This window comes from Vigna unguiculata, chromosome 1, assembly GCF_004118075.2.
Source record: "Vigna unguiculata cultivar IT97K-499-35 chromosome 1, ASM411807v1, whole genome shotgun sequence".
NCBI classification, from domain to species: domain Eukaryota; kingdom Viridiplantae; phylum Streptophyta; class Magnoliopsida; order Fabales; family Fabaceae; genus Vigna; species Vigna unguiculata.
The window spans coordinates 22,133,471-22,147,088 of record NC_040279.1 but is presented as its reverse complement, the minus strand read 5'-3'; the positions used below and the strand labels follow the sequence as shown (position 1 = coordinate 22,147,088).

The following is a 13,618-nucleotide window of genomic DNA, read 5'->3' as shown; positions in this document are numbered from 1 at the left end:
AATGGTTTAAAAAGAAAAGAACAAAAACTTTGTTAAAAAAAAGAAAAAACCAGAAGAAACTATGTCAAACAGTGTTGTATTTAACTAATACTAAAACATCATATTATAGTTTTCTTATCAAAAATGATATTCCAACATAATTTTTGAACTCATTTTTGACATGGCTGACGTGGCTGACTTTTTTTATTTTTAATTTTTTTTTAAATGAAACTTAAGTGATGTGCACGTGCCTGGAAGTTACCCTGAAACTTCTTTTTGGCGAAATGAAATGAGACGGAGAGAGAGAAAAGGGAGAAAGTGTTGTTTGTGTGGCAAAGAGAGAAAGGCGTAATCAAACAGAGAGAGAGCAACGCTTGGGTAAACTCCAGTTGTTAGAGAAACGGAGAAAGAGAGAGATCAAAAGCCATAGAAGAAGACGTTTGTGGTTGCCGGAGAACAGAGGTGTAACTAGAATTCATCGACGGCGACGTTTCCACAGTTAATCAAAGAAGACGACCACTAAGGCTTCCAAAAATCCAACACCTCCAGCAAACAATCGCTCCCAGAGGTGGGGAGTTCTGTCAAATTATATGGGGAGTGCTGGCAAAGATTTTGGCATTCCGATTTTCAAATAAAAAATGGAACACCCACCATAAGGTGCACAACATCATGACCTCACATTCATGGAAATTAAATTAAATTAAAGGTACAGTGAGCTCAAAAATCTTTTATCTTCCTTGCTTGGAGGCATTTCCAAATAAATAAAAACAAACAACACCTCCTAGAGGTGGGGAGTTCTCTTAACATATATGGAGAGTGTGCTGGCAAAGATTTTGGTATTCAAATTTTGAAATAAAGAATGGAACACCCACCAAAAGGTGCACAACATCATCACCTCACATTCATGGAAATGAAATTAAATTAAAGTTACAATGGGCTCAAAAATCCTTTATCTTCCTTGATTGGAGGTATTTCCAAATAAATAAAACAAACAACCGCTCCCAGAGGTGGGGAGTGCTCTCATATTACATGGGGAGTCATGACAAAGATTTTGGTATTCAAATTTTGAAATAAAAAATGGAACACCCACTTTGTCACTTTAATTTAATTTCATTTCCATGAATGTGAGGTGATGATGTTATGCACCTTATGGTGGGTGTTCCATTTCTTATTTCAAAATCTGAATACCAAAATCTTTGCCATGACTCCACATGTAATATGAGAGCACTCCCCACCTCTGGGAGCGGTTGTTTGTTTTATTTATTTGGAAATGCCTCCAAGCAAGGAAGATAAAGGATTTTTGAGCCCAGTGTAACTTTAATTTAATTTCATTTCCATGAATGTGAGGTGATGATGCTCTGCACCTTTTGGTGGGTGTTCCATTTTTTATTTCAAAATCTGAATACCAAAATCTTTGCCATGATTCCACATGTAATATGAGAGCACTCCCCACCTCTGGGAGCGGTTGTTTGTTTTATTTATTTGGAAATGCCTCCAAGCAAGGAAGATAAAGGATTTTTGAGCCCACTGTAACTTTAATTTAATTTCATTTCCATGAATGTTAGGTGATGATGTTGTGCACCTTTTGGTGGGTGTTCCATTCTTTATTTAAAAATCGGAATACCAAAATCTTTGCCAGCACTCCCCATATATGTTGAGAGAACTCCCCACCTCTAGGAGGTGTTGTTTGTTTTTATTTATTTGGAAATGCCTCCAAGCAAGGAAGATAAAAGATTTTTAAGCCCACTGTAACTTTAATTTAATTTCATTTCCATGAATGTGAGGTCATGATGTTGTGCAACTTATGGTGGGTGTTTCATTTTTTATTTGAAAATCGAAATGCCAAAATCTTTGCCAGCACTCCCCCATATAATTTGAGAGAACTCCCCACCTCTGGGAGCGATTGTTTGCTGGAGGTGTTGGATTTTTGGAAGCCCTAGTGACCGTCTTCTTTGATTAACTGTGGAAACGTCGCCGTCGATGACTTCTAGTCACACCTATGTTCTCCGGCAACCACAAACGTCTTCTTCTATGGCTTTTGATCTCTCTCTTTCTCCGTTTCTCTAACAACTGGAGTTTACCCAGGCGTTGCTCTCTCTCCGTTTGATTACGCCTTTCTCTCTCTGTCGCACAAACAACACTTTCTCCCCTTTCTCTCTCCCGTCTCATTTCATTTTGCCAAAAAGAAGTTTCAGGGTAACTTCCACGTGCACATCACTTAATTTTCATTTAAAAAAAATAAAAATAAAAAAAGCCAGCCACGTCAGCCATGTCAAAAATGAGTTCAAAAATTATGTTGGAATATCATTTTCATTTTCTTATTTTAAAGGATACGAGGATGAGAGTCAGAAATTGAGTATAAAATTATTAGAATGAAAAGAGAAGAAAATTTAGAATTGTGATTTCATTTATAATAAGCATTCACATTTTAAAAATATATAACTATGGTGTTTTCTTTTACATAGAAAAAGAAATTGTAGATATAAATTATGTCACAATTATGGAAAACCCATAAATTTATATGTATAGGGCAAAATTACTATTGGTAACCATTTTCCAAAATCTACTTCAAACAAAAATGTAATTATGATTACAACATATAAAGCTTTAGGATCTCATTTAATTTTCTACAATATCAAAAGTTGTAAGGAAATAAATCTTAGCACTTAACCAGAAATAAAAGAAAGAAAAGGTACAATAAAAGTAGTGGAACGTTTGGACAAGGAAAAAAATAAACAAATGGAATACTTGCATTTTAGTGGTAAAAGCAGCTACTATGATAAAAAAAAAGTTAATCATGTTTTTAGTCCATATTTTAGAGTCAAAATCTCAACTTAGTCCCCAACTTTTAAAAGTTTCAAATTGGTCTCTTTTTTTGTTAAAACGTCTCAAGTTTGTCTTTTTTGTTAAGTCTTAGTTGACGTCGTTAGAGGGAGGGTCACGTGACAGTTTCTAGATTTTTTTATTTTTTATTTATTTTTTTATTTATTTTTATTTAAAAAAAAAATCAAACAAATTGCCATGTGTCAAGCTGTCATCGTGTCACGTGGCAGTGACAATGACACGTTCCAATTTATCAATTTGGTCTCTTTATTTTAATTTTTGTCTCAATTTAGTCTCAATTTTTGTAAAAATTAACAAATTTGTCCATCTCCAAATTGAAATCAAATTTAATTTCTATATAAATGTACACAAATAATTCTATCAAAATTAATATGTCAAGTAAATATTTTTAACCAAATTAAGTTCATTTAATTAATATTTTACATTGAACTTTATTTAAAATTGTTTTAAAGTTGTTAAAAAAAAATAATGTTAATAGAAAAAAAATTCATAAATTAACTAGTTCATGTAAGAATGAAAAACATACAAATTTAAAATTTGAAAAAAATTTAAGTAAAGTTGAATAAACTGCTGCCCTATGTTAAAAATATGTAATAAAAATATCAAATTTAATAAAATATTTGTATAACATTTATATAAAAATTAATTTTTGTTTTAATTTGGAGATGGATAAAATTGGATTATTTTTACAAAAATAGGAACTAAATTGAGACAAAATTTAGGATACAAGGACCAAATTGAGACTAAGAAAATGACACCTAGCATAATACTGACACCTAGCATTATCACTGCCACATCACTCTGCCACGTGGCACGATGACAGGTTGACACGTGGCAAATTTTTTTATTTTTTAAAAGAAATTAAAAAAAAATAAATAATAATAAAAAATTCAAAAAAAAAAATCAAAAAGTCGAGAAACTGACATGTGGCACTCCCTCTAAGGATGTCAATCCAGATTTAACAGAAAGGGCAAACTTGAGACATTTTAACAAAAGAGGAGACTGAGACTTTTAAAAATTTGGATATCAAATTAAGATTTTAACTCCAAAATAGAGACAAAAACATGATTAAACCAAGAGTTAGTCACATGATAAGAAAAGAAAAAAAGAAAAAACTTATAAGTTTCTAGAATTTTATATAAAACATCGTAGAATAACTGTTAATATTAATAGATAAAGAGGAAAATAGACAAATCAAATATATATATATATATATATATATATATATATATATATATATATATATATATATATATATATATATATATATATATATATATATATATATATATATATATAAAGACACACTCATAAATCAGTAGTCCCTGGTCTGATTTGGCACCAGGTTAAAACGCGATTGTCCCCTCAGAACGCGAATCCAAACGCGCTTTTGCGTTTCCGATTCCTTTCATCAGAAGCGAAGAAAGTCGGTGACGTTCGCCAGAGAAGAAAACGTCGTCGTTTCGGAGAGCTGAAGCTGTTCCTTATCTGCCACATTTTCATTCCGATGTAGATGACATTGTTCTGTCTCTTTCTCTCTGAGCGTAACCCAAACACCAATGAGGCAGCACAAGCAGGTTTCAGCCCTTAACCGGCGACCCACCGTCCTTTATCTAGTGTTCGCCGCCGCATTGTTCTCCCTCCTCCTCTTCTACATCCAATCCTCTCTCTTCGCAGGTATTTTCGCCGTAACCACACCACACTTGTAATATCAATCATTTTAATTCTGTTTTCTTAATTTCCTTTTAAATTCGCATGTTCAGGGTCCCTTTCTTCGGCTCGCAAATCCGAAATTATCCGCGTCTTGTCTAACTTTCAGTCCAGTGTTCAGCAATGTGTGGTAACTGTTCGATCTGAAACATTTCTCCCTGATGAATAATACTGATGTGGTTATTTATTTATCTTATCATTTCTCATTATTATTGATGTGTAACTCCGGCTACACTCACTTCCAATTCTGATAGGAGAGGCACATAAACAACACATAAGCAACTGAATCTAAGTCTTGTTGTGCGTTTATTTTTTATTTTTTAAGAAGATAGAATATAGTTGTGTTAAGATATGAGCTGATTTTGGAAATTGAAACAGGATAATAGGGGGCTAGGACTCACTGCTCATATTATTGATCATTGTAATTTGATCCTTAAATACCCTGAAGGTACCAACAGCTCTTGGGTATGTCTTTCTGTCTCTTCAATTCTGAGTTCTGAGAACACTTATTTGGTTTAATGTTTCGTTAATGGTCAAACTGTTGAGTTCCCTTTTTTTTTTTTTCAATGTTTAAATTATTGCAGTACAACGCACAGTTTAAGCACTTTGAGCCGTTGGAGTACACATATGATGTGTGTGAGGCAATCCTGTTGTGGGAACAGGTGCATTGTCATGGCACTCCTTTTGTTCCTGTTTAGTTTGAACTTTCAGAATGAGTATTTACTTCGGCTGATATGTTGAGATGTTGCAGTATCGGAACATGACAACTGTGTTGACCAGAGAGTATCTTGATTCTCGACCTGGTGGTTGGGTGGATTATGCTCCACAAAGGATAGCACAGTTGTAAGGATCTTGAAACCTTATTTCAATTTTGTTTATTGGGTTGCATGTGTTATCAGTTAGTGTGTGTGCGCTAATGCTTTTTCTTCTTGTAGGGGGACAAAGAAGTGCATCAACAAGACTCTTTGTGAAGAGAACCTCAATGTATTATTACCTGCAAAGCCCCCATTTCACCCACGGCAGTTCCAAACTTGTGCTGTTGTTGGGAATTCTGGGGACCTTCTGAAGACTACATTCGGGAAAGAAATTGATAGCCATGATGCTGTTATTCGAGACAATGAGGCCCCTGTTAATGAGGTATACATGTCAACCCATCATAATGGGGCAAAGTTTTAACAATTTCTTCTTTCATTTCCGTTGTCTTGAAATCCTGTTAGTTTATCCAAAGCATAGATGAAACTGACCACTTGCTTCTGCAATATCCATCTATTATTTTTACTTCTGAACAAGATGCCAAAAAATGATACAGTATTAGAGTTTGTAGTGCATTTATCTGATATGCTATTAAAAAGGTCGCTGATACTTATTTTGTCTCTACGAATTGTGTAGGAATATGCCAAATATGTTGGTCTTAAGAGGGATTTCCGTCTAGTTGTCAGAGGTGCTGCTCGTAACATGGTCCCTATTCTAAAAGGATCTGGTAAGTTATTATTTTTTATAATATTTAAACGAAGATGCGAAACTTCTGTTGAAATTTTGGGCCATATTAGTTGTATTGGGAATCTATCCAGTGTGAAATATAGCTTTAATTTTTCTATTAAAGATTTGGCATGCAAAAAAATCACTACGGAACAATGACATCCTAACTAGATTGTCAATTGAATGTCCATCTATCATTTGTAACATGTCAAAAGATATATAAAAAACTTAAAAAATAAGAATTACCAACAAAAACATGAAGGGACTAGGTCAAACCTCTAAATAACAAAATCAAGAAAATCTAAACGCAAGTAACCCGTACTTGTTCGTAGGAAACTTTCCCTAATAAATTCTGGCATAATATCCAACAAATAAAACTCATGTTTTTCTTCAAAACCATAGTTGGCAAGTTTATCAAGACTATATTACCTTCTCTATAAGTATGATATAGAAAAAAAAATGCATAGAAGAACAAAGTTGAAGACATCTAATCCATCTCCCTCGGATTTTCCATGGTACAGGATGAACATCCTTTGAAGCTTCAATCACAAGCTTCGATTCTCATTCCTACCAAAGTTTGCATCGTCCCCATCCCCTTCGATATACTTGTTCAATAGGCTATAATAGAAGCCATGATCTTCTCTTGGAATGCAACAATAAGGCCTATTTATGCCACAAATCCTCCCATAAAAAAATCACCTTTAGTGCCTTAAGATAAATACATGCATTGGTAGCGTGTTCAAAACTCCCATGAGCTGCACCATTTGTGTTGCACTTAACTCTTGGGATATTGAGAAGAAAACTGTTGCACACTTTTGGCATTCAGTAGTGTGTGTGTGTGTGTATATATATATATATATATATATATATATATATATATATATATATATAGGGATGTCAACGGGACGGGTAGGGTACGGGTAGTAGCCCCGTACCCTACTTGCTAGATAAATATCCGCCCCGTACCCATATCCGTGTGAATATCCGTTATGCTGGTACCCGTATATTTTTGTAATATCTACGGGTACTCGCGGGTATTTACAAAGAGAAATTTAATATTTAATAAAAAAATTTAACCATAAATTCAAATAAAAATACAAGGCATAACGTTTATAAATTTCAAACAAAGTGAAAATAATTCATTTAAATATTATTGAATGACAATTTACAAATAAATAAAAAAATTTAAAATCAATTGATAAAAAATAACCCATTCAAAATCAATGTGTTAATGTTTTAATAATTTTTTTAAATTTAAATTAGAGTATAGTAGGTACGGGTATCCATGGGTACGGATACTATGATACCCGTACCCGTCCCGTTAACATGCAGGTATAAAAAATACCAGTACTCATTACCCGCGGGTATCTATTTTCAATATCCATTTTTTACTCATTGCGGATTTTATCCGCGAATATGAATTTTTTTGACATCACTATATATATATATATATATATATATATATATATATATATATATGTATATGTAGAAAGTGAACTAAATGCCTATGATAGCGTATGTCCATTTGCAACCAACAACATTTTTTCCTAGAGGAAGATGAACCAACTGTCGTATACCACTTTGCTCAAGAGTATGCTTTTAACAATCATGTTTTGTTGCTATACAGGACGATCAAGTGTTTCACAAAGATTTTTTGGAAACATAAATAGGAGATAGAGAAGATACAAAGAGAAATATGACGGAGATAAATGATGATAACACAACAAATTATAAATAGGATGGGAAGTCAGTGGAGGATGGTATTGGAAGTCAGTGGAGGACGAGTAGATCAAATACCTTTCCTAAGAGTTATAGGCTAACTAGAGCTTTCATCCTAGGGATCCATGCTATTGGAGGTCATTCCTAAGAGTTATAGGCTAACTAGAGCTTTCATCCTAGGGATCCATGCTATTGGAGGTCAGTGGAGGAGTACATGAATAAGGAGGTTATGCATGCAAAGTTGGATATATTCTGTGTCCTGTGGAGATATGTGAGACAAGGTTGTGGGGAGGACTTGGGGCGAATGTTGGTTTAAGAAGAGGATTGGTCTTCATGGTTGGGAGACTTATGATGAGGAACCAACAATGGGCTAAAGTAAAACCAATTGGATAGTATCTAAGCCTTGTAAAGAAGAAGTAAATAAGGGGGTTCCTTTAAAAAAAAGTAACATCGGAAAACATATAATTGTTTAGTGTTTGAAGAATAATATTAGTTCCCTTGCTGAGTATGAGAATATCCAAGTAAGACACATGATAGATTGAACTAAAGGCTTATCCAAACTTGGAGAGGCATCTTGAGAAAAACAAGTACAACCAAAAACTTAAGAAGTATGATATAATGGTTTAGTTGGAAAAATTACAGAATGAGGATTTGTTTCTTAAACAAAGGAGGAAGACATTCTATTTATGAGAAAGCATGTAATGAGAACATCATCACCCCAATGATGATCAGGAATATTAAAGCAATAAAGTTTGCACAATTTCAATTAAGTGTCTATTATTCTTTATTCAATTCCATTTTTGTAGTTTATGGGGATATGTGGATTGATGTAGAATGCCTTGTGAAGATAAATAAGAAGAGATATTAGAGAAATATTCTTTGGAGAACTTTGATTATTTCTCCAAATTTATTTTATTATTTCATTGAAAAAGGACATAAAAATGGACAAAAATACAAATAATTTTTTTATTAAATAAATCAAAGTACAACGAGAATATTGATCAATAAAAGTGAAAAAAATATTTGAATCCAAAAGCTGTGCATGGCTTGGATACCAAATTTCCGAGTGAATGATGGAAAAAACAAAGTTATATTTTGTTTCATTTTGCCTAAGAAAAGATCTAACATGTTTCTCCAATTGACATTTTTTTTACATTATTCACACTCTAACATATTTTAGTGAGTCCTGCCACCATTTCCTTTAACTAAGACAGATTTGGATGACCTAAGCGATCATAAATAGGGTTTGGAGAGAGATGCAAAATACGACAGAGGGATTGGTTTCTAAATAATGGATTCAAGATTCATGTTCCATGTCAATCAATCAACTTGTACCATGTTCCTGTACAACAAAAAAATAAAAATCAAGGGCCATAGAACAATTCAATGACTTGCTGATAAAATTCCAAATAGAATTGTCTCAAAAGTTGGAAATTGGGGTTGGGGATTGGAATTAATTTAAACAGGAAATTAGGAATTGAAAACGTAACAATGAAAACTTGGATAAAGGAAGGTACCACAAACAAAATAAGCCTAAGGATTATCGTCACAGAAATTAGCAAAATCAGTGAATTATTGATAAAGTCACAAGATGCACTGATAAAGTCACAAGATGCACGAAAGAACCCTAGCATAAAAATATTCTCACTTTTGTCAAAATCATCCGTCCCTTTTTCTGATTCCAAAATGTTTTAATACACCTTTATTTTCAAAGTTTTTCCTCATTTGTAAGTACAGAAAGAAAAAAACACCTATATCATAATAAAGTTTATTTGACCCGGTGGTTAAGTGAACACATTCTAAACTTGCGGTTCTGGGCTCATTCTAACTTTAATTAATATTTTAAACAATTTTACTTTATCTCTCCAAGCATGTTATACATGTAATCAACCTAGTATATGCTCAAAGTGGTGGGCTTTCCACAATTGAGCTTGCAATAGATGAACCACCTTATGCTCTAGTGACTCCTGTCGTCGTGTCCTTGGGCTTCACGTCACTTGGTTAGTTGACTAAGGGTAAGGGAGATAAAATTAAAAGGACAATTAGGGATAAAGAGAACACATTTCAAGTTTAAAGAGAGAGACATAGCGAACCAATTCCCTTGGTAGCAACCTTAGAGCCATTTGCTAGAGTAGTGACTTGGTTAGTTGACTTAGGGAGATTTAATTAAAAGGATAATTAGGGACAACGAAAACACATTTCAAGTTTCAGGAAGGAGAGAGAAATATTGGACCAATTCCCTTGGAAGTAACCTTAGAGCCATTTGCTAGAGTAGTTAGATGAGGAAATTTTGGGGAAGATATTGAGGCGAAGAAGGAATGATTACCAGAGATGTGATAAGACACACTTAAAAGTTGAATCAATTATCCATAGACCTTAAATATTCAAACATTGAGAAATGCAGGTTGTTGAGTTGAGGTACGAGGTGTTGAAATGATTGGGCTTGGTTGTTGGATTTGTATAGAAGGTATTCTGGATACTCATCCTTAGAAAGCTTGTGTTCATTTTCTTTGGCTTGGATACATCGACTATTTTCTCAAGACAACCATGCAAAGAAGCAACATGTTTCTTGGGCGTGTCCCATCCTCTTATAATAAGAACACTAAGGTCAACCACTTCTGCTCCAACGTTCACCTTGACTTCCACGTCCTCCTCTCCATCAATTAGACATCATGACAAAGGATCCAACAGATTCAATCAAATTTCCACTCCTTTTAAGAGTAGGGATATTGTAGAAATCGTGTAATTAATCTTCCATTGAATGAATCTCTTGGCCTTGGCAAATTTGATCATGAACATGATCCAAGTCTGGATTCATAGCACATAAAACCAAAACCATATATAATTGATAATGTTTTTGCTTTATTTCTTCCTGTGAATTGGCTTCAAGGAACATCTTCAACTCTCTTATTTCCGCTCGAGCTTCCGCAATAAAGGATATCATGTCATTGTCATTGATAAGAGTAATATATGCATTGAATTATTTAAGCATATGAAACACAAAAGTAAACGACAATTTGAATCTCCTCCTTGTTTTAAATCATGAAATAGCTCATGAGAAACTTGAGTCAATGATTCCATGCACAAGATTTAAATAGGAGTAAGAGCAAAAATAGAACTGGGATTCAAACATATGAACACAAATAAGAAGCAAAGTAGATGAACATATCATGAACATGAAGTAAATTGTGGATAGAATAGATCTACACAAATAATAATCGAACAAGTTAAGGATAGAAGATAAGAACTAGAAATCAAAGATAAAATGATAATAAGACTTTGGAGAATGGAAGAATGATTGTGCCACTTTTGTAGTGGGTCTTCATGTTCCTTCACAAAGATAAGCACCAAAAGTTGAATCACTACTTGACTTCCAAGAACCAAGACAAGACTCTAGAAAAGTGATCACTCTCACAAGAGCTTCTACAAATCTCTGAAATTCTCATATCATAAAAATGATTTACGAAGAGAGGGAGTGACTATGTATATAGCCACTCAGGCCAAGCTTTGGCTGAGAATTACATAGGAGAAACAAGAGAATTCAAAAATAAAATTCAAATTTTAAAAATTCTAGATCTAGATCAAGGGCCAAGATGATCTCCATGTTTTCCAAGATCGTGTAACTCTTCATACTTGGGATGCATCATGTAGACATCGAACATATTTTTGGCATTCCTCCAAAAGAACAAGTCTTAAAAGTTTACAGAGTTCCAATAATATTGGGTTCTACAACATAGTACATGATTGAAAATCCATTGTAGCTGACAGCTGCGGACATAGTATATTGGAAACAATTGTATTAAATTGAGAGACTTAAAACATATTTAAGCCTTTTAAAAAAGTTTCTATTTTGATAAACATGTAATAAAATGTTGGATTCCTGTAACTATGTGTTGACAAATATATTTATATATCTGGGCTTCTCAAGACATGGGAAGTAGAAATCGAGAAGTTCACTAGATATTATGAGATTTTAATCCTAATTTTTTTCTTTTTTTTTTGTCTGTTAGTTTATGGTATCTATATATGAAAGGATTAACACTTTTGTTCTTTTGCAGACACTGAGGTTCTCATAATCAAAAGTCTGACACACAGAGAAATCAACGCAGTTATAAAGGTGATAATCTGTTCTTTAATAACCATTTTATTGAATGCTTTTAGGTATATATCAGTACAGATGGGAGCAGCTGGATACCTAGCTACTTACTAGAATAGGTTTATCTACATTTTTTTTAAACTACCTTTTATTGCAGACCATACCCAACCCAGTCTATCTCTTCCAAGGAATTGTACTACGTCGAGGTGCCAAAGGAACTGGAATGAAATCTATTGAGTTAGCGCTCTCCATGTGTGATATCATTGATATATATGGGTTCACTGTTGATCCAGGATACACTGAATGGTGAGTTTCTATTTTGATATTGATTATTTCTCAAATTCTTGGTGTTTCCTCCATTGATACACCAAATCTTAACTTTTAAATTATTTGTTTATTTATTTTTGTAAATGTAAGGTTGTGATACTAAAAGACTTTCGAACATTTTTATCTTCCCTTTTTATCATTTGTTTTTTCTTATAGGACAAGATACTTCTCTAAGCCTAGGAAGGGACACAATCCACTTCAAGGAAGAGCGTATTACCAACTTCTAGAATGTCTTGGGGTATACATTAATTATAAATTTCTATACACAATATATTTAGAGTGTATATTTTATAATGTTTTCGATTTGGGTTTTATTGTCAGGTAATCAGGATTCACTCGCCCATGAGATCTAAGAGGAGGGAAGACTGGTCAGATATACCTAGTAGAGAAATGATAAGGCAAGCACATGCAGCAGCTTTGCGCTTGAAAAGGAATGAAGACGGTCATGGAGGTGATTTAGGACAGTTTGGCAATTGTAAGGTGTGGGGCAATGTGGATCCAGATAACAGTGGACCTGTCTCAGGATCACCAGACATGAGTGATGTCAGGAAATATTCAAATTATAGTAAATGGGAAGTGATGCCTTTTGAGAGTTTGAGGCGGGAAGCACAGGATTATTATAAGCAGATGCAAGGGGTCTCTCTATATAAAATGGATGGCAATAGGTTGGATGATCTAGTCTGTGTGAGACATTCCTTAAAATCTGAGGCGTAAATGGTGCCTTTGCTTTCTATTATTATTGTTTGATCGTGCCCAACCTTCTATAGAATCTGGGATGAAGTTACATTCTGAGGGCTGCTGTCATAGCCCCCCAACAGCGTTCTGTTTCTTCACTTATTGCGGCCAGAGCGTAGCACCAATCTCAACTCCAAGTGAAAAAATGGAGTGAATATGCATAATTCCACCAATCCAGGTGATTCACGTTAGGGTCAAGAAATTACACTACAGGAATTCTGAACCAGAAGTTTGTTGTACCATTTTTTTTTTCAGTTCTGGAATGGACAGTCCTTAGTCTGTGGCATGATAGGTGTCTGTCTTCTATAATGTATTAATTGGCTAAAGAAGTATCTGCAAAAAACATTTTTTTTTTGTGATAATGGATAAAGAAAATGATAGTGAGCTGTTTTGTTTTACGAGATTTTCAATGTATTTATTTCGTTGCTGAGCTTCTTTTCTCCCCTTTATTCATGTTTTTTCTCTTTTGCTCCACTTGCCACAATTCTTAAGTTCTTATCTGGCTTTGTACCACAAATTGCTGCTTGAGTTATTTTGCTGAATTTACCTTTTCATTTGCTTACTAATTGGTCAGCCTCAAGAAGATCACTAGCTCTTCAAATATTTGTGACTCATGCAGCATGTTATCTGTTGGATGTAATACTCAGAGCTGATCCTATTCTTCTAACATTTAACTAGTTCTATTAGGCAATTCTCAATTGTAAAGATGTGCAGATAAAAAGTTTTGCC

General features: G+C 33.9%; 1 protein-coding gene across 1 annotated transcript; it reads left to right on the top strand.

Moving 5' to 3' along the window:
• The first annotated feature begins 4,138 nt into the window (after nucleotides 1–4,138).
• On the top strand, nucleotides 4,139–13,338 carry LOC114194680 (sialyltransferase-like protein 5). The gene is made up of 11 exons (XM_028085046.1): nucleotides 4,139–4,500; nucleotides 4,587–4,663; nucleotides 4,912–4,998; nucleotides 5,118–5,195; nucleotides 5,285–5,376; nucleotides 5,469–5,670; nucleotides 5,923–6,013; nucleotides 11,790–11,848; nucleotides 11,985–12,133; nucleotides 12,311–12,392; nucleotides 12,476–13,338. The coding sequence occupies exons 1-11, from the start codon at nucleotides 4,383–4,385 to the stop codon at nucleotides 12,866–12,868; spliced, it is 1,428 nt and encodes a 475-aa protein (XP_027940847.1). The 5' UTR covers nucleotides 4,139–4,382; the 3' UTR covers nucleotides 12,869–13,338.
• The last annotated feature ends 280 nt before the right edge of the window (nucleotides 13,339–13,618 follow it).